Here is a 26,089-nt window from a genome sequence, read left to right on the forward strand (position 1 = left end):
AAATAAAGAAAAAAAGTACGTTTTGTTAAAAACAAAATTAAAAAGTATATTTTTTATTCGTTTTTTTAACGATAATATTTTAAATTAATGTTTTTAATCCTGATCTAATATATAAACTAATTACACATCGAGATTAAATAATTTTTTTTTCGTTTTCTACTAGAGTACATATTTGTTAAGCATACATTTTTTAGAACCCATTTACTTAGTAAAAAAAATTAACAAAATTTCAACCCAAATATTATAAAAATACCAAAAAACCAATTTTTGAAAATATGCGAAAAGTACCTTTTGTTCTGCGGCTCCTCAAATATTGAAATATTTTACAAGAATTTTTTGTAAATTTTTTTATCTATTAACGATTTTATATGTTTCAGCAGATGGAATATATACATATTTTTATACTTTAACTTAAAGATTCATACTTTGCATAAATATATTGTAGCTGTCTACTTACATAAAACATTAATGGTGTGGGTGGAGACAACATTCTCCGTTAACTGCATGTTGAGACCATGACAGATGACAACCAACGAACGTTTGTTGGGCTCAATGACAGCCGTTATATTTGAAATTGTAATCCAGCCACCTAAAAAATAAAAACGAAGTAAAACCAAACAGAAAGTAACGTCATTACAACAATTCATAAACAAGAATCCACAACCAGACACTCAGAATGATGTAGAATTAAGAATAAAAATAGAAATGTAAATGGGAATGGGAATAAGGACAGGAGATTGAGGTAGAAAAAAATATTGTATCTATGTACTTGTACATAAATAAGTACATAGTACGTAAATAAATATATATGAAAGAAAATAAGGAAAGACAATTTGTGTAATTATAAAATATTTTAATCAAATATACACATATTCGTTTGTCGTTTGACATGCGACGGCACAAGTGTGAATGCTCTTGACTGACTGAATGAATGAATGAGAATGCCAGTACTAGGGGACAACTTTAAAAATATATATTTTTTTACTCACCTTCGGGACTGACGGTGGTGCGTGATGTCGCATTTCGTATTTGACGACCACCAACCATCCACTTGATTTCAGCTGGAGGATTAGAGGCTGCCGTTGTGCAAGTAAGTGGCACTACATCGCCCACTCGTGCCTCCGTTGATCCTGATATTGAAACATGTGTTGGAGCAACTGTTAATTGGAAAACGTAAAAGAAAATGAAGTAACATGATAAAGAAAATGTAAAACAAAAAGGAAGTAGACAAATTTATATTTTATATTTTTGTTTACTTAGATATAAAACACGTTATAAATATGGACTTATGGCAGTGTGTGCTTTTATATAATTTATATTCCATAAATTCATTAATATTTTAACAGCATCATAAACATGGCCAGCTGTCTGTTTGCCAACCCCGGCTGTCTCTCGCCTGACAGTGTCAGCCAACCAGCCAGCCAGTCAATATCAGTCGTTTATCTTGTTTATTTAAAATTCAAACACGTTCGTCTTAACTTGGTCCACCCTGACTACTTTACTACTGCTACAAAGTGGGTGGTGTAAAAATGGCAGCAAATTAAAAGATAAATAGATTTCTATAGTGATAATATCATTTATATTTTTCAAATTATATTATTTTTCTAATGCCGCTGATTTTAAAGGATAAAAGATTCATTTTAATTAAATTGTGTACATGATTCTCCTTAGCACCCACACACAAACACATACCCTTTCACTGTAATACTAATAGAATTTAACTTGAGCTATTTTTAATTTGCCACAAATTACATTTCAATACATATTTGTTTCATGATTTCTTAGAATAGTCACATAAGTGTATTAAAATTCCTGTCGTTAATTTGTTTGCTTGTAACAAAATGTTAATTGAGTTATTAAAATTTTTAAAAAGCTGGGGCAAACTTATTTTATGACGTAGTAATAAGTAGTTCTAAGAAATAATTAAATTTTAAATAGGTTATAAATAAAAATGGTTGTGATTATGACGAAAATACACATTTGGTCAATTCACAAGGGGTCTTATCATATCATATTGTCATAATGTGCTAATATTTCACAATGGTTTTTATAGTTTTCAAGCAAAAAATGTTCTAAAATAATATTACTCTGTATGCTATGTTTATTGTGTTATCGTAACCAACCAGCAGAGACCTGCGCCGAACGCGTAAGAGTCGGTTAAGCCGAGCTGCCGAGTCGTGATATATTACTACATTAAAACAATATGACTGATAAGAGACCTTGTGAATTGACCTATTAACTTAAGATGCGAATGCTATTTAACAATTTGACTTATTTTTCAAAATACAATAAGTAAATTCCTCTACTAAGAGCTTTAATACTTTTGATGATAAAGGGTTCTTTGAAATAAAGGATTCTTTGAATTCTAAAAAACCGGTTCACTTTATATAGAAATATACAGCCCAATCTATCTATATACTATATAAAAATTAAATGGTCCATGGCATGGCATCATATGAGGACGACTGGAGCGATTTAGCTGATTTTTTTTATTCAATTCGATGGTTTGTAAAGAAACAAAATTCAAAAAATTCCGGGTAAAACTGTGATTTTTTTTGAGTCCAGTCAACTGTAATAAAAAAGCTCCCTAAAGTATGCAGTACAAATTTAGATATTTTATTTGCAAATAAATAAGAACAGGCAGGTGAATGTGGGTTGGAGAAACTTGAAAAACTAACATTAGTAAATGCTACCGGGCGAAGTCGGGGACTACTAGTTATGAATAAAAATTTCCATTTTTCCATTTTCAACATTGAATTGAATAGAAAAAATGGGAAAAGGGAAAAAAACTCCCTAGGGTTTTTTATTCATAATTGGACTGATAACACACACTTTATTTCTTAATTCGTGAATATTCCCATCTAGGAATAGTTTCGTGAAGTATATTACGAAAACTGAAACTAAGGAATTTGGAAATTACCTTTTTTCTAGAATGTTCTATGATGAACTTTGTTCTAATGAGTCGGTGGACGATATGGTAATAGACGAAACTGAAGACATTACTGAAATAAATCTTTTATTAGAACTTAACGAAACTATTAAAGTATTCAAAATCTAAAAAAATCCAAAATGGACTCGAATGGTTGATGGAGGATTTTATATGCTTAGAAAAGGAACTGAGAAATTGGATATGCCTTACTTTCGATTTCTCCAACATCTACAATCAGTGATAGAGTTTCAAGTTAAGATTTATTACAACTAAAAGGAAAGCATTTAAATTATATATTTTTTAAAAGATTATTTCAGAAGATCGCCCTAAAATCCATAATAAACACACACATATATTTATGCATATATTTATTTATTATTGAATTGTTATTTTTTGTCAATTTAAAATTAAAATAGAAATTATTCGGATAATCGAATAATTTAAAATTAACCGATTACTATCCGATCAAATTTAAACCCCGATTAATTATTTGCTCGATTAACATAATACTAAGTCGGTGTCACCATCATATGTTTGCAGAATTTTGGCAGAATGAACATTACAAATCAATAATATTGCTGGTAAATCCCAGATAATCTATGGACCCACATTTGGGTTCAATGTATGCGATATAGTCATGAGAATGTTTTTTTTTAAATTCATCATAATTGCTGAATTTCGCTAGCTAAACCCTGTTTTGGAATTCCAAATCCTGATTTAGAATCTACTGACCTCCAACTTTTACAACTCAACAACTTTAAAATCTTCCATGTACATTGACATGTTGTACATACATATCACATGAAATTGTTATAGCAATATGTACTTAATATTCAAGATTAAAAATAAATTGTTTTTCATCAAAACTGTGTGAAACTTCATAAACTTAAAATTAATTAATCTTTATATCCATTAAATATTCAAATAAAAATTGTTGCAACTTTTGCCACACACTGCACTTCAACACAACCCAACAACTAGAACAGTCTGTTTGATTTCAGGAAACAACAGAAAGAAACAACATCTATCCGTCATAAAAAGCAACAGCTTTGAATTAAATTTTTATTATAACTTTTCAATGTGTGTGAGAATTAAATGTCACTCACATACAAATACACATTAAAATGGAAAAACTCACACACACACACATACTCACGCAAACACTCTCAAATTCATCAAAATTTAAGTAGACGTATAAGTATGAATATATGTATGTACATATGGGTAAATCCATGTCATAGTACGTGACATATGTACGCCTTAGAGTGGAATATATTATTGAAAAATAATTTGGTCTTTATGTTCCATTCAGAGGATACTATAATATTATAGTATTATATTTAATATACTTATTAAAAAAATAATAAGTTCCTTCGTAATATTGTTGTCCATAATATCAACATGACATAAAACGGAAGTAATTTTGGGGTATATTTAGAAATGTGCGAAAATTTGCGAATCGTGAGAGGCATTAAGCCGTGTGTCCAAGTCACTTGCGGAAGAACTTCTGCAAAAATTTGCTGAAGTGTTTCCACTCAAACCGAAACTTGCGGAAGTCTGCTTCCAGAAGTAGTTTGTAAAAGTTATTACGACGAACTTGCTGCAAGAAATTGAAATTGAAAAAGTTTCAACGGTTTTTGTTTTTTCACTCATGGTTGACATTCTCGTGGAATTGCCCATATGTATAAAATATAAATGTGTGTTTTTTTCCTTTTGACTATATGTATTCACATATATTTATTATAGAGTATGCTTATATTATCCTTTTTAATATTTCAATAACTTGTTAAAGTAGCAAGAGAAAGGAGAAGCGAAAAAAACCAACATCACCAATACCAACAAACTAAAAAGCAATATGTACCGCATTATACATACACACACAAACAAACGCTAATACACACATATGTATTTAGTATTATCTGAGTAAAAAGTTGTAGTATTAATATAAAAAATATAAAATAAAACAACAACATAAAAAGTATAAACAAATATCCCCATGTGTGTATATTAAGATTCACCTCAAAAAAAAAAAACTTCAATGTTCCAATCTTAAGCTTAACGAAAACATTTCTAATAAATATTGCACGAAACTGCAGAATTTAGCCAAAGCAAATATTTTTCATTTAAATGCATCTTATCTTTAATCCTGTCGGAAATTCTTCCAACACATTTTATGCAAACATTTTTTACCTGAACTTCAATTTAACTAAAATAGCTTTTAAGCTGAACCAACATTACCGATGTAAGAACCGCTAAAATACCGTTGCCGATATTCTATAAATAATTTAAATTATAAAAATGCCAGATTTTGATTAAAATTTATTAATAATATAATTCAGGATAAAATTACCGTTATCAATAAAATACCGTTAACGTAATAACAGCAATTACCGTTACCGAAATAATCCAAAAAGCGTAACCACTTTATTTAGCACCAATTTGTTTGGCGTGTTTACTCTTACAAGTGTTTTGTAAGATCAAACAGTATCAAATAAAATAAAACTAAGTTTTTTGTTTAGAATCATACTAAGTAAAATAAGTTTTTGAAATAAATAAAAGAATTCAAATGTATTTTATTCAGTGGTTACGTCTTTTCGTCAAATATTGGCCATGTGTGACCCTACCTTTACTGTTACATTTTAAGCGTTTCGAAATGAAACCTTTATAACTTTGTTTGGGCCATCCTAATTTGTATACATACGTCTACAACCGAACAATATACTATATATTTTTTGATGGATAAGTAATAATGCAGCATACATAATACTTATAAGTTATATTAGAGGGTGTTACACTTTGTTGTTTTTGTATTGTCATTGTTTTTAAGAGAAAATAAGGTCTTGAATTTATAATGCCTTCTACATATTTATATTAATATGGGCATTTCAATACCGTTATTTATTTCTAAAATATCAAGGGAAATAACAGTATATATTATTAGTAAATACAATTAGTCATATTTAAACAAAAACAATCATTGAATGATTGTATAATAAATACAATTTAATGTCCTATAAAACTAAAAAATATATTTTCGGTTTCAGGAAACCAGGTGATAATGGATTTTGCGGAACCGGAATTAAACAATTATTTTAGTTGGAAACATCTGCAACTGTTTTTTGGGGCGACCCTTAAATATATACAAGTTTATTATATATACATACATATATATACATATATGCTGTATTATCAATATGTATTATGTATGTATTTTTTTTTTTTATTTTTACTTAGTTTATTCTTCTAATATTTTTCTGTTTATAAACACATTTTTGTATTTATTGTAGTCGCATAGTATGCATAAATATTAGTAATTCTTTTTAGCTAATATTCACGTACTTGTTATTGTTGTGTTTTTCTAACAAAAAATGTTAAACAGATAAAATTTACTTACTCAAAACCTCTCTATTGCGAGGACTTAATGAAAATTTTCTAGGAATATTTTAACTTTATTCAGCTGCCATCAACTACAATTTCGAGTATGTTTAGTCAGCGATAAACAATAACTTGCAATTTTACAGGTTTTTAATAGTTTAGCCACAATATAATGATTAAAATTTTCTAAAGGTTAACAAATATATATCGTTAGTGTGCACTCGTTCCCTTTTCACAATTTTTACAGGTCCCTTTTAACAACTTTTACAGGCGACTAAAAGCGTTCTAAAATCCTTCGTTTTAGATATTTTTAAAATCTATTAACTTAATATTTTTACTTATTTGGTACAGTTTATAATAAATCAACGGAGTTTGGAAGAACTTTGGCGACTAAAAGTATATCTTTTGTGAAATAGGCAATGGAGCAACGTCTTTAATATCAGTAGTCGGGATGACAATTAATTGTAAAATTTATATTTAATGAATAAATTCATAATTGAAATTGACAGCAGTACCTATCTATAAGCATGTGTTAGTGAAAAAGTACCTAACTCTATACATGTGTTACAAAATTACAAATGTGTTGGTAGCTTTTAAATTTTCTCCAGGCAACAGAGTTCTATAAAAATGTTTTAAATTTTAATTTGTATGAATTTTCAATACCAAAAAATTGTAACTCTATGCTATAATTTAAATTCTACAATAACAAAAAATTACATGTCAGAAAATCCAAAAATATTTTTTCTTGATTTGTGCAAAATAGAAATGTTTTAACAACGAAAGTGAGCAAAAAGTGTTTTAAAAAAATAAAGTATAATATGTGTAAAAACATTATTTTTATCAAAATTTAAAAGTTAAAATTTCAAGAAATTTCATTGGTTCACATTTCTCTGAACTCACACGGTACCCGTATATGTGAGAGTGTAATTTTAAAAATTGAGAGTCGGACTAATTGGTATACTTTGGTACATGATGCAACAGTAGAAAATAAATTCTCAATTATACAATTCTTGTAACGTCAAACAAAAAAAATATAAAAAATTAAAAAAAAAATCAAAATATTGTATCATGCTTTGGTAGTTACTTTTAATTTCATTTGTCTGTGATAGTAATTTAGCAATTTGAAAAAATTGACTTAGCACATTTGATACTTCAATTTTAATTTACAACAAGAAAAACGAAAAATTGTAAACGAATATTGTATTTGTTTTATTCGTTTTGTATTCAAATATAATTTTGTATAAAAAGTGGACTTGGTACGTTTGCTCACTAAGCTAGCGATATTTAAGAAACTTCTCAGCCAGACCATGTTCAAATGAATGTATGTCTGTGTGATAATGATATTTGTTTTTTTGTGCACATGTACATATATTCACAAAATGAATATGTATATTAGGGTAGCCCAATAAAGCTATTTGAAAATCATTTGAAAGAAATTTGTGTCCAAATCCAAATAATACATAATTTGTTTAATATTTCGCAAACATTTTTAAAATTTTGTACAGAATACAGAGAGTAATCCTAGTGCCCTGTTAAAAAAAATAGCATATTACTTAACTTATCCAATTGTGACACAAAGTTGACAAATTTTCAATGAATTTTAAATGAAACAAGTTTGACTCAATTTACGCTGTCTTGTGCCAACGCCATGTTAAAATAGCTTTAGAACCAAATCAAATTATGGCATCCAGTTCTGTATAGGTTTCCTAATTTAGTACTAACATATAAGTATTAAATTGAGAAGATTATTTATATGATGAGAATTTAAGACAATTATATTTTACAATTAAACAATCTTAGATATTTTGAAAATTCATACAAATTAGAAAATGTTTGAACTTATTTGGAAATATGTTTAAACATTGCGATACCTTGTTAAGGACCTTTAATTTGATGTCAAGTTATATGTATAAAATAAGAAACGGAAAAAAGAGCTTTAAATCCAAGAAAAGGAATTTTTGAATATATTTATAATGTTAATTTCAATATAGGAAAATTCAAATCTAATGACCACAAACACTACTCCCTCTATCCTACTCCCTCTATCCTACCTCCCTATTTCCTAGTTCAAACACAATGCTTTGCATGAGTAGGGGTCATCCCCCAAGTGCTGGTCCAAGAAAAAAAATTTTATTTGAAAACAAAATACAAACGAGGCACCTTAATATAGTACATATGTATATTTAAGCATGTATTTATACGTATATACATACATATGTATGCGAACGTGTTAGTTTGTTTATTTATTATATATTTGTTTGTGTGCGATTATCAAGCCAGCAAATACATTTGCGCTTCATCAAAAATAAACATCATCATAAAATATGTAAACGTAATTTTTGTTTTTCAGCTTTATTTTTTACGTTTTTCCTTTTTTTGTTTGCTTCTGTTGTCTCTTGTTGTGCATATATACAGTTTTTTGTTTCTATTTTTTTTGGCAACAAGCAACAGGAAATTCGTTGTGTAAAAACTACGCTCTTACAATTCACACATTCGCAGTTGTACAAAACATTGCACTGTATGTGTTTTCAACTTCATCTTGTACATATTAAAACCATAAAGTTTCTTTTAACAAAGTGTTAAGAGTTTCTATTAAAAAAAAAACAAAATATCTTTTTAGCTATACAAAAACACATTGTATTGTTTATGTATGAGTGTGTGTATATGCATTGCAGAATCATTGATGTCTATGTGTGTATATTTGAGCTAATATGGCTTTTAAATTTACGTTTTTTTTTCTCTTCTAAATTTAATTTAAAACAAAATTTATTCAGTTTTATGTTTTATCACAAAAATAAACAAGAAAGTGTGCTGGAGATTTACTTTTTTTTCTTTTTCAAATCTCGTTTAAAATCCATTTTCAAAGAAACAAATTTATATTTTTTTACAGCCTACGTATTTCGGAGAAAATATTTTATTGCTGCTAAAATATCATAAAAAAAATCTATGACATTCATAATGCTGTATATATATATTTATAGATGGCATGTTATCAAATAAATAATATTTTTTTATATCAATCTCACGCCACTTTTAAAATGAGTTATGTTATTTAATCAGTATTCATGTGAGACTTCATTGACGGCTTATTAGTAGATATGTGCAAAGGGTGAAAAATATTGTTGACTTAAGAGAATTAGAATTAAATAAAACAGTTTTATCTTAACGTATGGAAGTATTCAAAATCCGAAACTGGAAACCTGTTAATCGGGTTTTTCTGTTTGAAAAGGACAATAAAAAAAGGTTAACCGGTTTTTATGATTAAGATTTACCTTGTTTTTTCAAAAAAATGGAGTTACCTAGTTTTTCCAAAAGAAAACAAATTATATTTTACGGAATTAAGGCAACTTTAGTAAATATTTGTTGGAAAACATTAACTATTTAACTCAGCACATTAATTTATCCGTTTTTTATGAATAAATGGAGTTACCCAGTTTTTCCAAATAATATTTTTGCTCCTTTTATATAAGAAAAATAAGCCGAGTTTTTTCTGATTTAAAAGGTTTACCCTTTATGCATAAACTATAAACTAACTTCTTGATTCTATGAAATTCATAGACCAGTTTTATGAATAAAGAACTTCAGAAAAGATATGTAAGCATTCTTTGAATTCTCAGGATTTGTCATTTTTATGTTAAAAATTTGTAGCATGTGACCCGAATTTATTTTATTGCTCTCTTTCTTCCTTACTTTTCGAAATAACGTCGTTTTTAACTTCTAAACTTTTTTTGTTTTTTAAGAAACTATGGAGATACCTTGTTTTTTCAACAAAAGCATGAAGTTAGCAAATCTATATATATAAAAATTAAATGGACCATGTATGTAATGCCATCACGATTTGAAATTTTCAGGAGATGGTTTGTAAAGAAAAAAAATTAAAAAATTCGGAAATTTTAATTTTAAAGCCGGGCGGATTTAGTTTTAATATAAAAATAACTTTTAAATGAGAAACTATATCAAAATTTCGATCGGGCAGAGTGATAGTAAATGAAACGTACATATTATTTTTGGTGATATCTCAATTTTCGCAAAAAGTGGAGTTTTTCCATACGACCACAAATTTAAAGAAATGTGGACTACTGCTATCAATAATATTGCTCCACTGCTATTTGAGAGTGATTTTGAAAGGAAACCATTTTATAAAAATTTAAAATAAAGGAATTTGGAACGTTTTTTGTGTCTTCTGTAAAATTTTTGATAATGGACTTATCACGTTTGAACATTAAGCTAACGATTTTCTTTACACGTAAATCCATTTATTCAAGGTCACATTTATTTCATTCTTTATGAAATTTGAATTCCTTGGTAGTTAATACATAGTACAAATGTAAATGTAACAAACTTAAAATTTTTATTTATTTTCATCGGAATGTCATATTGTATTTCATGAGAATTTCTTTATTTATATTATTTTCTTCGAACTCTGGCAGTAGCAATGTTGTTGCATTAATTACTGCTCATATGCTAAAGAGATTATTTGGAAATTTTAAATTAGAATTTCTTTAAAACTTTATTTTTTTAATTGAATTTTAATGATTTCACTTTAATTTGAAAAAATAACTTGTTAGTTGCAAGTTTGCACAACACAACTGCTGCTTTAAAATAAAATATTTCTTTGAAAAGAAAAATAAAACGTTAATGAGAAATAAACATAAGTAGCAGATACTAACAGATATATGTAGTTAAAGCTTTAACTGTCTATTTATTCTATACATTTTAGATTTCAGTATCAAAATTAATTTAATCTCAAATATATAATAAATGCGGGTACAGGACAACATGCAAATTCTATACTCAAATTTCATTGCAAAATCAAACTCAATGTCTTCTTATGTCAATGCCACGCTACGCAAATTATTTACCGCTGTCATGAAGAATACTTGCTGCTGTTCCTGTTTTCAAGAACGAAAAACTGCAGATTAAAGAAGTTTGGTTTTCTCAATGTTTCATTTGCTTCTATTCTGTCGCAAAGCTAATCCGACCTCATCTGCCAATTATTTATTTATCGTACAGATACATTCAATCAGTTGACTGACATGAGTTCCAAATGAATACTGAAAGACTTTATCATGCCAGGCCTAATTACCTGGCAGACATGCAGGATAATGAATTTTTCAAAAGATTCCGTCTGTCGATGGCCACATTAAACAGCTGATTTATGTAAACATGTTGTCACTTGAAGGCAGGGTTCCCAAATTTCACATATATTTTGAGAGCTATTGCCAACTTAAAATAATGTTTTTTTGTCGGTATTTTGAGAAAACCAAAATTGTTAACGGACAGTTTATCGGCCTAATAAATTTATGTCGATATTTAGTAACAGGCAGTTTGTCGATACATTGAGAAAACGGGCCTAAATGTAATTTGTAGATAGTTTTTGTTTCATTCTCGGGTTCATTTATTAGCGAACAATGATCAGCCAGATAAAATATTTTAATTGATCTACGTTTTTGAAATTTTACAGGTATTGCGAATTTCGAATAAAATATAAATTATTTAGGTCAAACTTTATTGCAGACATTAAGCATCATCTTAAGCCTTTTTTCATAGTGGATGTATTTTAAAATGTTTAGAAAACATTTTATATTCCAAATGATCAATATTCTTTTTATGAGCTTTTCATGTGAAAATGTCATACTGTGTGGGAGTAAATACCTACTATTTATTTGTTGTTCTCATCCATGCATGTTATCAACATAGCTATTGTAGTTGTCATTCACCACTGTATATTTAAGAATATGTGTATTTGGAGCGTCATCTACATTTTTAACTATGTTACACTAAGGATTTCATTACACACACTTCCGTTTCCTAATGATACCTTTTTCTTTTCTTTCTTCTTTCTTTCTTTCAGTTGGGCTGTTGCAACTTTTCCGTATACAGAGTTACTGTTGTTGTTTTTGTTTCGCCTTTTGTTGTGTGTGCTAATAAGAATTTGTTGAACGTCAAGCTTAACAAGCTTAAGACAAACAAAAGAAATGTCGAACAAAGAAACTATGAAAACTAGCATGAACAAAATGGAGACAACTAACAACAATACTTGATTTGATTCATCCACACAAATCTAAATTACGAACGGAGTAGCGAAGACGAAAACTAAAAAAAAAGTAGTTTACTTTTCGCAAAACTTTTATCAAGCGGAAATCACATGCTCATGCAAAAACACGCATACACACAAACACAAAAACAAATGCTCGCTCATTCTTTTAAAAACTATTAAAATTAAAATTAAACGCACACAGTAAGTGTAAATATACATAGTAAGTAGATAAGATATGCACATTAGACTGGTACATATTGCATGGATTCCAAAAATAAATACACACATGTTTCAAATCAATCAGACAAATGATTTGTCACAAATCGATTATCATTGGGTAACATGACAAAATGTAAACAATATATAAATAATGTGTTAACAAATTTTCAGCACTTAAAATGGTGTATTCATTGGATCTTTGATGGTTTGGGGCTGTGTGTCAGCTGCAGGATCTAGCAATATTGTATTCATTGAATGTAGAATGAACAGCGGAGACTACTTATAAATTTTAAAGGACAATTTAAAAGTAAGTGCCGAACATTTAAGTCTTGTAACTCCATGAGTATTTCAGCAAGACTTTGAGCCAGTGCACACCACCAGCATTGTTGAGGATCGGCTATTTTATATAACTTGCATAAGAAGTTAAATTCACCTCCACAATTTCCAGACCTTAACCCAATAGAGCACCTGCGGGAAATTTTAGACCGAAATATTGGAAAACCAAGCAATTCATCTAAGGACGAACTTCTAACGTTTTTTAACAGGGAAATTACTAAAGATATAACTGAGCATCTTGTAAACACCATGAAAAGGCGACTAGAGGCCGTAATTGAGCTAAATGGAGGACCAACAAAATATTATTTTTTTATTTTCGGGTTTTAGTAATATAAAATAGAGCTTTATCCATCAACTATATACTAATTTTTGACTGTTGTTTTTAGGTATTTTTCATTTTTCCCAGATACTACGGACAACTGCATTGCTGATGATTTTGCCAAAAAAAAGCGCCATACTACCTGACGGAGACATATATTCCTTATGTGAGATTCCGTTATCCAAATGCAAGCTTCAGATTAGTAACTTCTACTATGAGCTAGCTCAGACTAGATGGGGTTGTGAACCCACATGCACTATAACCATAACGATATGGCCCCGACTGAACAACATATCTCTTGGCTTAACACGCTCACAATTGAGTGGTGTAGTGGCGATCATTACCGGCCACTGCACTTTTGGCAATCACGCGAGGAGACTTGGCTTGCATTACAACGACTTCTGCATAAGTTGTCAAAAGGAGTATGAGGATGAGACCATTTTTTATCATCTTTGTCACTGTCTGGCATTAGGAGATCTACGCTTAAGATTCCTGAGACATTGTTCCCTAAATAGACTTTCTGAGCTCTCGAATATGAGGCTTAAGGGCATTAATGCCTTTATAAGGAGTAGTAATTGGTTGAAAAGACCAGATATGGGGATCTATTTAGAGTAACCAAATAAGCGCGGACTCATTTGTACGCAATCTTAAAAATCTCCTCCCTCTCACTTTCTTCGGACATCTTCTTCTTAACTTTTCAATCTTCCCCTTCTCTCTTTTCATTTCTATTTGTCCCTCTTTTTCTGACTTCAAATCAAATCTTTATAGTGGATTTTCAAGCCTTTTTTTGCTGTTGACCTTTGTAATCTATGCAAGAATAATAATATGACATACAACAACAAATTATTCATGCTTTTAAAACAAAAAAATTGGTTTCTTACAAATCCCTGTACAAGGTTTTATGGCGATGCATCACAGGATATCAATATCCGATCATCCCAATACTAAAAGCAACATATCGAGCCCTTAGCGCCAAATTATATTTACAGGAGAAGGCTTTTTTGATTATTTTGAAATTTATCCCTTTAATGCATATTAAGCTTAATAAGCTTGATACTAATTCAGATTCTAATTCAGAAAAATCAAATGGAGTACGAAAAGTTTCAGCTAACGAAATTCTAAATCAAACTAAAGCTAAATGAAATATAATAAATAAAAATCAACTAAATATTTGATACTTTATAGAAAAATAAAAGTAAACATCATGCATTTAAGGGTTAAACATAGAATTAAAAATGTTATAATGCGATAAAATATTTATAACTTTTTAAAAATTAAAAACTCATGGAATACTTTATTGAAAAATGTGACAATAACTGTTTTTTATTTTGATATATATTTGACACATACATTTCTTGTTAGTCCAGCAAATGAAAAATGGTGAAATATTTGGACCTGCTGTTATCAATAAACTGGAGTAGAGTGGGTAAAAATTTTAAAATATAATTTTCAAATGCGAAAATCGTCACCTCAATAAAACAATATTGTATAAGCATATTATATTATTATTGCATAATAATAATCTATATAACTGATTCCATATGTGGTCAAAATTTGGTGAAATTCTACTTCCACAAAGTGGGTCAAAAAATCAATTGAAATATTAATTTTGTTCTAACACAAAAATTTTAGATTCTATTATTTCGAAATGGCAAAAAAAATTATACACTATTGTTTTATTAAGGGGACGATATAGTGTTCGAGGCGGATATATGTAATTTTATAAAATCGGAACACAATCGAAGAAATATGATCGTTTTAAAAATTTTAACATATGTTCCTGAAGTATGCTAATTTGGGGACCCCCAAATTTAAACTCAACAGCACTTCCTCATTGCGCGTATGAAATTTCATTCAAACCAATCTAAGCAATTAGAAGTTACAGATTTATATCCCTCTATTTTTCTATACCGCTGTGTGTCGCTTATGATAAAATTCGTTTACTGTAAAATGTAAACATTGACTTACGATAAAATCTTACCTCCTATATTTTTGTAGTTACTAACAATTTTGATATTCAGAGAACTCTAAAACATCAGTCTGTTCAAAAATTATTATAATTTGGCGCTAAGGGGTCGATATATTTATCATATGCTCAACAAGAATTGTAAATTGGCTTTAATCGAATTGCTGGTATCGTCAAGTTTTATATTTTATTGGACTAGTCTAATGGAAATAGCACAAGTTGTAGATGTTAACTCTTTACTTATTAAACATAATAAATATGTATGTCTGTAAATATGTGTATAAACACATACTAAAATATACATGTTAAACATACTTATTTATATCGTTACCTAAAATGCAAAACGGCCTAACCATCAAACATAACTATTATGTTAATGCAGTAAATTTATGTAGATATTTTTTATAAATTTTAAATTTAAATTACAGTTAAAATTATTGAAATGTCCAGAATAAGCATAAGATAATTCAATCAAACAGTTATGGCTTATAAAACTTTAGCTAACGATATTTTACCAGAATGTAAGTAAGTAAGTTTACTATAGAAATAAGTACATGGTTAAATGACATACATATTTGTTGACAGTTATTATATGGGAAAAAAATAATTCATACGAATATTTTAATATTTTAACACTCGCAGAATACATTTTCAACAATAAATTACGAAAAGAAAGACACTACAACCCACATCAGGATCAGTAGCACAACGCAACACAATTAATATAAAGTGTTTTTTTAGAACATAATATTCAGTGTGAGTTTGTATGTGTGTTTGTTTGTTTGTTTACGTTGGTGTTGGTGTCAGTGTTTGGATATGTTTGAGTAGTTGTTCGCAGATCCTTTATTTCTAGACACTACAGCAAACATTTAACAACAAATTTTATATCCTTAAAGTTGTAAAACATAAGTTTGCTTTTTTATCTATCTTGTTCTCTTTTTTTTGTTGTTGTTATTGTTGCTTTTTTGTTTTTCTTTTTCATTTGAGTTGTCATTGTCATTGTTGTTGCAAGACATAGTTTTGCTGATGATGTTTCCATTTTTTTCATTTACGTATGTAGGCAAGTGTTTCATTATTCGTTTAGTTTATTTAGTTCTTTATTTTATTTGCCATAAAATGTGCTGTGTAAAATTTGTGCGCTTTTTTTAGGACGTTCGTGTTTTGTTTTATATTTTTAGTTAGTACAATTGTTGTAAACTTACATAAAACTGTGAGATCAACTTCAGCCTTAAGTGGTGTCTGTGACATGACGTTGCTGGCTTCACACCTAAACCGAGCCTTGTTATCGCTGGCCTCAGCTGTGAACGTATAAATGTTCTCCGACAAACGTCCCGACGTTCTGCAAAATAAAAAAAGAAACAAACAAAACAAAATAATAGAGTAGAGTAGAAAAGTTTGAAAACAAATTGTTTTTGAATGATGATGGGTGTAAGGGAAACGTGTGAACAATATTAAACAAATTTAAATTAGTGAAACTTAATTTTGAGAATTCATTTAGCATGAATTAAAATAATCATGATTTGTTCAAAATTTTGTAATTTTTGATAACATACCTATAAGCCATTCGAATTTGTGAACCATTTTTGTACCATATTAATTGAGCTGGTGGATTGCCACCTCTACTGCGACACATCAATTCCACAGTTTGTCCTCGTCTTAAGGTTTCACCTTGTGTATAACCTTCAATATATGGTGGGCCAGGAGGATCTGAAAAATTAAAAAAAAAAAACAAACATATATTAATGTTTCATTCAAAACTTTAATTGAAATATAATTTCTAATAAACAAGCAAGAGAGCTATATTCGGCTGTGCCAAAGCTTTTATACCCTACACCAAATTATACTTTGTTTCGAATGAAAACTTTTTCAAATCAGATGTATATGAATATATATGTACAGTGGTGGCCACCAGTTTAAGACAAATACTTGAATTTTTTTCATCAACTGAATTTTAAGTGCGTTAGAGCCAAAATAAAAGGACCTCTAAAGGTATGCAATTTATTATTAATGTTTCTAGTTTCTCAAAAATGTTTGGAAAAATCGTTAAAACATATATGGACAAATATATGTGGAAATACGTTGACCCACCTCAGCGAACATTCGCTGTTAATAACATGATCTGACCGAAACTAATGGAACTAAAATTACGAAATTTGGTCCGAATATTTTATAATAATAAAAATATAATGATATAAATGTGAGAAAATATGTTTATTTAAAAAAAAAATGTTTGGTCAAGTTGTAGACAAATCTTATGAGTTCGTGGTGAATATATATGAATTGATACAGTCGAATAAAACACACTAGTGAGTTAAAACAGTCCTCATGCATACATATTTGTGGAAATATTTGAAAAATAATTGACAATTACATGGAATTTAGCAAACAATTTGTGTCTTAATTACCTGGCCACCACTGTATATATAAAAATCTAAACCATTATTGTTGTCATCATATTCTCTAAATAGCAATATCCTAAGAAGTTTTAATGCTACTCGAAATGTTAATTTTCCTGTTTTAAATAAACTTTTTTCTGTTTTTATGGCACAGAGAAAAAAACTTTCGATTTTTTATCGAAAAAATCTATGAATCTATTAAAACAGTAATAATATATGTAACTGTAAGATAATTTTTATTTATACACACAGAAAACAGATTCGTACCGAATTTGTTGCCAATCAAATGATTCTGTCTTTGAGACCGAATTTTACAGTTGTGGCTACAAAATTTTAGAAGTGGCAACAAAAGTTTGGTTGCTTCAATCGAAATTCTTCTTTATCCACTAATTTCTGTTGATAGAAGCGAAAAATTCTATGTGTGCAACCGAATCATTCGATCGGTTGCTATTACGAATCCGTTTTATCTGTGTAAAGCTGGGTTTCCGCATACACCGTAATTGGCGCCGATAACGAAAACTGAAACTGAAAAACGTTGGTGTTCGTCACCGTCTCGTTTCTGAATTGTTTTCGTTTCAGTTGGGTGCGTTGCGGCATAAAACAGAAACGAAATTATTTTTTAATTTTGGATGTCGCACATTAATAGAATTTCATTATTTTTGACAAAATCTATTACATATTTTTTCCTCTTCCAATAAAGAAAATTTTTTTTTTTTATTCATTTGATTTTCTTTAAATTTGAAATAAAAAATAATTAAAATAATTTCGTTCCTACAGCACCTAAAACAACCTACTTAAAGTTGTTTTCTTTCCGGCCCCACATGACAGGTCTTTCGTTACTGATCGGTGCCGTTTCGTTACCAATTTTAGTTGCCGATTTCTGGAACGAACTTTTTTTCGGTACGAATGTATGGAATTTCGTTTTCGGTGACGATTACGGTGTATGCGGAAACGTAGCTTAAGTATTTTACCGATAGTTTTCGATATGTATAAAATTTTGTGAGTAGGTTGAGGGGCGCTTGCAAGCATGAAAAATTAATTATATTTATTTTTCTTAATTAAGAAGACTGTGGAAGCCTAATTGTAGGGGAATTAGTAGTAATTTTATGGGAATTAGTAGTTTTAATGTGGTTAATTCTCTTTCTTTTATAAAATTGGAAAGGAGATTAGTAATGGTTAAACACAAATTTAATAATAATAAATATGTCAAAATTGAATTTACAAACATATGGTGGATTAAAAAATCACCTTTGCGTTAATATTAAATAAGCACAATTAGCATTTAATTAGGTTTTAATATATTTTAGTAGAAGGCATAAATATATTACCACAAATACATACATAAACCCGCCCACACAAACACCCACACATATATCTGAATATATGTATACCATGCAGATTTTGGAACTAGTTCAACATTAAGAAATGTGGTAGCTAAGGCAGTATATTGGTTTAAAACGATCATCCAATTTGATGTTATGTATGTAATCTGCTCATTATATTCAAATATATTACTAAAACAAGAATTTATCGACGAAAAAAAATCTGAAATTTATTTCTGAATTATTTTGTAAAATGCCTCGAGAGTACTACTATTCTTTTGGGTATGAAATAGTATTAACAAACTATCAACTATCAACTATTGCATTCCTGGTGGAAGATAATGAAATAATGGAACAAATTAAAACCCTTTAACAAGTAACAATGATTATAGTAATTTCGATAGCAAAATTGAGAATTAAAAACTGCAGGGTAAATAAACACACACACACTCCTCAATGCAAAGCCGCACATACAAAACATTAAATGCCCATTTGGGAATCCTCAATGTGATAAAAACGATGGACTATTTTTAAACACATTTAATTTCAGTAACCAAGCAAATGAAAATTTTCCACATAAATACAATACTAGTACAATGCAAATACTATTTAGCTGTATGGGTAAATGATAGAGATGTGTTTATGTATTGGTTGTAATAATTACTGTTACAACAACAATTTACTTGGGCTTGCATTAAATGTATCAGAGGATCTGTCTAAATATTTATGTATGTGTGCAATTTTTGCAGTGCACAGTGTGGCTGGTCGTAAAATAAAATGCAAATCAATGTAACAACAATAATACTAAACTCCTAACTTAAATGATACAGAACTTTTTAAAATAATAAAAGAAAATCTAAATTTTAATTCGGTAAGGTTTTTGTAATTCTGTTCAATGGTTAAATAGGAGATACCAAAAAATAGGAGAAATTAAGATGAGACCAGAGATATTTTTCATTTGCAGCTTCGTAGAGCTTATCAGCCAAATATTAATTAATGTTCGCGTTAGAGAGTAACTAGATTTTATTTAAGTTATAAGATTTGAATACTTATTGTTAGGCCTAAGGGAATATATTTAAAAAAAATCTCAAACCTCCTGGAAACTTTGTTTATATCCTTTACCTTCGTGAGAAGGGTATACATAAGTTTTTCATTCCGTTTGTAATTTCTACATTTTTCGTTTCCGACCCTATAAAGTATATAAGTGACCCGGCCTATGAAAAGGTTGCTTATGACTCCAAAAAAATGTTTCCACTTTTTTTTGGTTTCGATAGTTTTTGAGACGCTCTTTCACGTGGTGAAAACTAGAAAGTCCTAACTTGCTTTTGTGTATGACTGTCCATAAAGCAAAAGAAAAACTACTAAGAAACTGAAATGCATTGTTTATCAGCTGTTTCTCGCAATTTCTTTTTTGAGTCATAAGCCACCTTTTCACAGGCCGGGTCACATATATTCTGGATCCTTATAGATAGCGGAGTCGATTAAGCCAAGTCCGCTTGTCTGTCTATCCGTCTGTTGAAATCAACTTTCCGAAGCCCCCAAATAACTTACATATACGATTCATACATCAATATCTCCGGAATTCTAGCTATTTAAAATCGACTCAGTTGCTATTTAAAATCGAGAAAATCGGTCCACAAATGGCTCAGATATAAGGAACAACCTCGATTTTATACCTATTTTTTTACCTATATCTCAATTACTAAGTCAATAATATAGACAATATGGATATCTAATGATAGATACTAGACGTATGTAAGACCATAGTAAGTTGGACCTACAGTGAGTCAGAATCGGAAAAAATATTTTTTAAACCAAATTTTTTTTTTCACCAAAAGTTTTTTTTTCGCAAAATTTCGCTATTTATTTCTTTAGTTTTTGTATAAAAATTTTTAAAATTAAAAAAAAAAATAAATTTTAAAATTTAAAAAATTAAAAAACAATTCGAAAAATTTTTTTTACAAAAATTAAAAAACTACTTTATCAAAAAAAAAATTGTTTACCTAAAAATATTTGAAATTTTTTAATTTGAAGTATTATTTGGTGAAGGGTATATAAGATTCGGCACAGCCGAATATAGCTCTCTTACTTGTTTCAAGATGATTTGAATAGGAGAAAACACTTAAAAGTTACTATGTGAAAGTATTTAGAGCGTGTTACAACATTTTAAGGGCAAAAATAATAGTTTAAACGACTATATTTAATTTCTTAATTTAATTAGAATGTTTTAGGCTAAGATGGTGACGAAAAAAAACTAAGCTAACAATTAGCATTTAGTACAGAGAAGCCCATTTCATAGCACAATTGTGCAAGAGAACCACACACATATTCTTATTCTCTTTGATTTAGTGGTCATTGAGACAGCAACGAATGAACATACTAAGCGGTTGTTCTACTATTTTTTATTTTATTTTAAATTTTTGTTCATGATCACTGAAAGAAATATTTGGATTGTCTAATATATTTCGAACTTTAAATAATCATTGAAGATTTGTCTGGTTTTTCACCTGAATTTACTTCTGTGAATAATTTTGTTCAAATTTGAAATGATTTTAATCAAAACAACGTAATAAAATAAGAGAAAAAAATATTTTACATATTTTAAATATTTACAAATTTGTCGAAAATGATTAATATCGAACTCTCCATTAATGAGCTATGATAATATGTCGCAGACAATTTGTTGATTTGATTATTATTAACAAATAAAGCCTTAAAAATATAGGCATCTTTTATTTAGTTCACTAAACTTTTCTTTCAGTGGATATTTTTTTCGCTCACCAACACAAACACAGTTTTAGCTTTGGACATCTCTGATTTAGTATGAAATGAATTTGACTCTGATTGTTTTTTTTTGCTTTTTTCAAATTGTTTATTGAAACCGACTGTATATTTTCTACTTTTATTTTTTTAGTTTTTGAATACATATTTTTACAGAATATATATTGTTTTACTATAAGAAAAATATTTGTCACGTACGATATTAAATTTTGTTTATTATAAAATCATCCAAAGATTGTTTTTTAAATATGATGGATTGTAAAAGAAAAATATTTGATTTAGTTTAAGAAATTAAAAGAAAACATAACGCCTCTCACGATTTGCAAATTTTTGCATATTTCTAAATGTACCTCAAAATTTCTTCCGTTTTATGTCACGTGCTACATACCCTTATTTCGCTCGATATTTTTGACAATAATGTTTCGAAAGAACTTATTATTTTTTAAATACAGTACCCTCTGTATAGAATGTAAGGACCAAATTATTTTTCAGATACTCTTATATTTGCAAAATCTATTCCACTCTATAGGCGTACAAATGTCATGTACGATGACATGGAATTCTTAAATAAGATATTTTTAGGCATTCATGGTTAATTAATATTTTAGCCATTTTAATTTTTGATGTTCAAAATTTGAGGTCTTTAAGTCTGAACACACTGTTACTAAAATCTTTTTTGTATTTTGTTGACTTTAATCTAAAAGTAGTGTTTTATAAAAATGACCACAAAGCATTAATTCCACAAATATTATGTTTACTCGAGTTAAAATAAATTCAATGTTTTTCCTATTAGTTTCAACATTTTTTGTTGATACTTATGGGCATAAATGTGTGTTTTTTTCGATTTTCAGACTGGCATATGTATGAGTATTTTTCAGATGTTTTATGTTGTTCTCTTAATTTGAACATCCAGACACCCACACAGTTGCAGAAACAAAAATAAACAAATGGATTTTTAAATTAATATAAATTTTATACTAAAAACATATAAATAAACACAAAAATATGTGTATAATTTAAAAAGGTAATATTCCACATGTATGAATACGGCATAAAAACAATAAGTTTTATTTAATTTTTTTCTATTTTATTTTGCATTTTATATTTTAAGTATGAACATAATACGTGTGTATGTGTTTGTGTTTATTTATAAAAGTAACAATTATTATTTAAAAATTTCAATTCAATTAGGCTGAAATAAAAAAAGAGTAGCGCTGCATATAATTATGATCTTTTTTAAGCCATCTGATACCTAGATACAAATACACACATAAACACTAGAATGGCCGGCCACATATAATTCAACCATATTTAATGTGTAGATTTGTGCAACATTGCTGGCAAAAATTAGTGCTGCATAGCAGAGTTTTGTGAGTGTTTGTGTGCTTGAGTATGAGTTGCCACAAAACTGCCACAATTAGAGAATTTCCGACTATTTGCGAATAAAAATATTATTAAAATTTCATAATTTTTTTCCCGTTATTGTGGTTTAGTAGTGGCTGTGGCATGAATGTTTGTAAGTGTTGCAGTGTATGTATCTACATACGTGAATTTAAATAAATGTATGTGTTAGTCTTTTTTTTGTTCATCTTTTTGTTGCACTGTATCTTTCCTCAAATGTATAAATGCAATTTTATTATGGCATATCTGTGTGTTTTTGTGTATGAATATTATTATATCTGAATTTTTTTTTTAGTTTTTGCAGCCTACGGTCAGGTGTTCATGCAGCAAATAAATTGTGTGCTTGTGTGCGTTTTCATGTTTATGCATGTGTCGGTGCTTGGAGATTGGTATAAATTTATTATAATTGAATTTATCTGTCGCATGCTGCCATATTAGTTGCCGCCATTTTAAATTCAATTTGTTGCATATTCATAAGGTCATTTTTTATACATGTTTAACATTTATGGTAAGAGTGTTCAATGTATGTGTGTTTATATATGCGTGTTTGCGTTTGATCAAAATTATTTTAGTGGCTACCGTTTTCTGCCTACTGCAGGGCCACTGAAATCATTTTAAAATCCGAAAAAAACTGTGTGTGTGTGTTTCTTTAATTTAAAACAACTAAATTTGTGCTCACCTTTTAGCCTCAGGGTTAAATTCTTGTAGCTGTAGTTTTGTTAAAATCAGCGTAAAATGATAAAAACATTTTCCAACGTACGCCTAAAAGCTTTGACAAGTGGCTAACCTGGATTTCTATTCAATTTTCTGTTTTAAGTTATCAAAACATCGACTAAAAGTTCGCGAAGAGTCGCTAAAACCAAATTTGAAAATTGTTAACACACACATTTACTTGTTTGCAAGTGCGCCTACATACACTAATATTTACATAGGAAAACATAGATTAATTTAGACTCGAAAATATTATGTGAATTACTATTGGGGATAAAAACAACATCGCAGTCATTATAGAATTATCCACTATCGAATGCACAAAACAATTATTAAAATTATATTTAAAGTACTTAAATTTGGAGTACACAACTACTCTGTATTTATTATTTAATTTACAATATTTCATTTCATGTTAGAATTAAGATTCTGTTTCTTTTATTTCAATAAGAAAAATTATATTGTGAATACTTGTCAAAAACTCAAGTATTATAATAAAATTTCATCATCAAAACAAAAATCGTGTTTCCTATAATACAAATGATTCAATAATTTTTTTAAAAGAATTCAAAAACTTTTAAATTTATTTTTATTTTTCAAACTGATTTCCTATTAAACGGAATTGTTTTCATAATATTTCAATTATGAAATGTATTAATCACACTATTATTGGTAAGCGTCAAAAATGAAATTGTTTTAAATATTTGGAATTGTTCATTAATGTCAACAAAATGTTATATAATAGGTCTGTTCATTTACTTTCCCAGTAAATACTTGCAACGAGAGAATAAAATCAAAATTTACAAAATTACTCTCTTAAATTCTCAAAAATAGTAAAAAGTAAATGAACGCTTTTCCAGTAACAATTGTTTTATACACACAATTTCCTTATTTTATTCCTTTTAAAATGTATAAATACTCACATTTTCTTCAATTTTATTGAAAATTCTTTTGTTTTGACATTTTTTCAATAACACAAAACATATAAAATATAAGCTGCTAACGATTACGAGTTCAAAATAGAACTTGTAATAGTTTGCAACGAGAGAACACTCTCTAAAATTTATACGCTCTTGATTTTTTCTCTACTTGCAAGTTTTTAAGTTAATGAACGCTTTTCCAGTAACACTTGTTACTAACTAGTAACAACTTTTAGTTATTGAACATAGCTAATGATTGGGTAATTTCAATAAAACTTCAGAAAAGTTTTTGTTAAGGATTAGAAATTATATGAAAAGTGAGATGGTAATTAAACACTTTATGCACTTGTAATCATAGAATAAATACTAAGAAGGAAAGAAGGTAGAAATGTCAATGAAAAAAGTTAAATAAAATTATTATTCTCTTTTCTTTTTAATAACAAAATACATATCTCTTAAATTAGGTTTTCGACAACAGATTCAGGTTTTTCGCTCTTAATTTTCTCCAAGCGATTTATTCAAATTTTTATATTTGCAAATCCATAATAAAATATTCTTTAGTTAAATCTTCAAAAAATTTCAAATCAAACTGTGTTTCTATGTACTACTTAGAACATCAAGGGGTTAATTTAGACTTTAGACTTCAAAAATTAATTCAATTCGTTTTATTCTTTCAAGCAAATGCGCATAAAAATTTCAAATTGTAACTTTTTTAAATGGCGATGATAATCATTAATTTCGATATTTACAGTTTGATAACAGGTATTGTTATCAAACTAGTTTTTAATACCTACATGAAAAAATAAATTAATAGTGAGTTTCAATTGTTTTTAATGAATTTTAGTGAACCATATATAAAGAGTTTTGCAACCTATCATCAATTTAGCCCACATATTCATATACATATATTAGTATGGACCATTTGTATGGAGACAAAATCAATTAGATGTTTCTAACTAAAAGTATGTTCATTAGAGCTATACCCAAATTGTGGGCCTAATATTTTCAATCAAGATAAATAATACCATATTTCTTTATTGTTTTTAATGTCCTCTTCGAATATAATAGGTGCATTTTAATATTTGCCAACAAAAAAATATGATAAAATGTACTTCGAAATTTTATTACTTTGTAAGATACCAGTTCCGAAAGTTTTAAATCGAATTTTCGAAATCTCAACTAAAGGAAATACACCCCATATGCATATCGTTTCTTTCCTAATGCTAAAATTAATTATTAAGATTTATCTGATTGTTAATTGATCCAGAAATCCCGGCATTGTTATATATAAATATGAATACTAAACATTACTTTTATATTTTTAGGATTCTCCTAATGTACAATGCATAGTACATACATCAATAATATTGATTC

The 26,089-nt window shown here is 28.5% G+C and overlaps 1 protein-coding gene across 3 annotated transcripts in view; it reads right to left on the reverse strand.

The window, feature by feature from the left end:
- Positions 1-26,089, reverse strand: part of sns (sticks and stones) — a 376,839-nt gene that overhangs the window by 212,441 nt on the left and 138,309 nt on the right. For all 3 annotated transcript variants that reach the window (XM_065510854.1, XM_065510852.1, XM_065510853.1), the window contains exons 5-8: positions 16,738-16,891; positions 16,387-16,523; positions 990-1,157; positions 458-589 (exon numbers count right to left, since the gene is read on the reverse strand). In XM_065510854.1, the coding sequence (XP_065366926.1) occupies positions 458-589; positions 990-1,157; positions 16,387-16,523; positions 16,738-16,891 (591 nt within the window). The remainder of the gene's footprint in view (positions 1-457; positions 590-989; positions 1,158-16,386; positions 16,524-16,737; positions 16,892-26,089) is intronic.

The sequence above is a fragment of the Calliphora vicina genome, chromosome 5, assembly GCF_958450345.1.
Source record: "Calliphora vicina chromosome 5, idCalVici1.1, whole genome shotgun sequence".
Lineage (NCBI taxonomy): Eukaryota > Metazoa > Arthropoda > Insecta > Diptera > Calliphoridae > Calliphora > Calliphora vicina.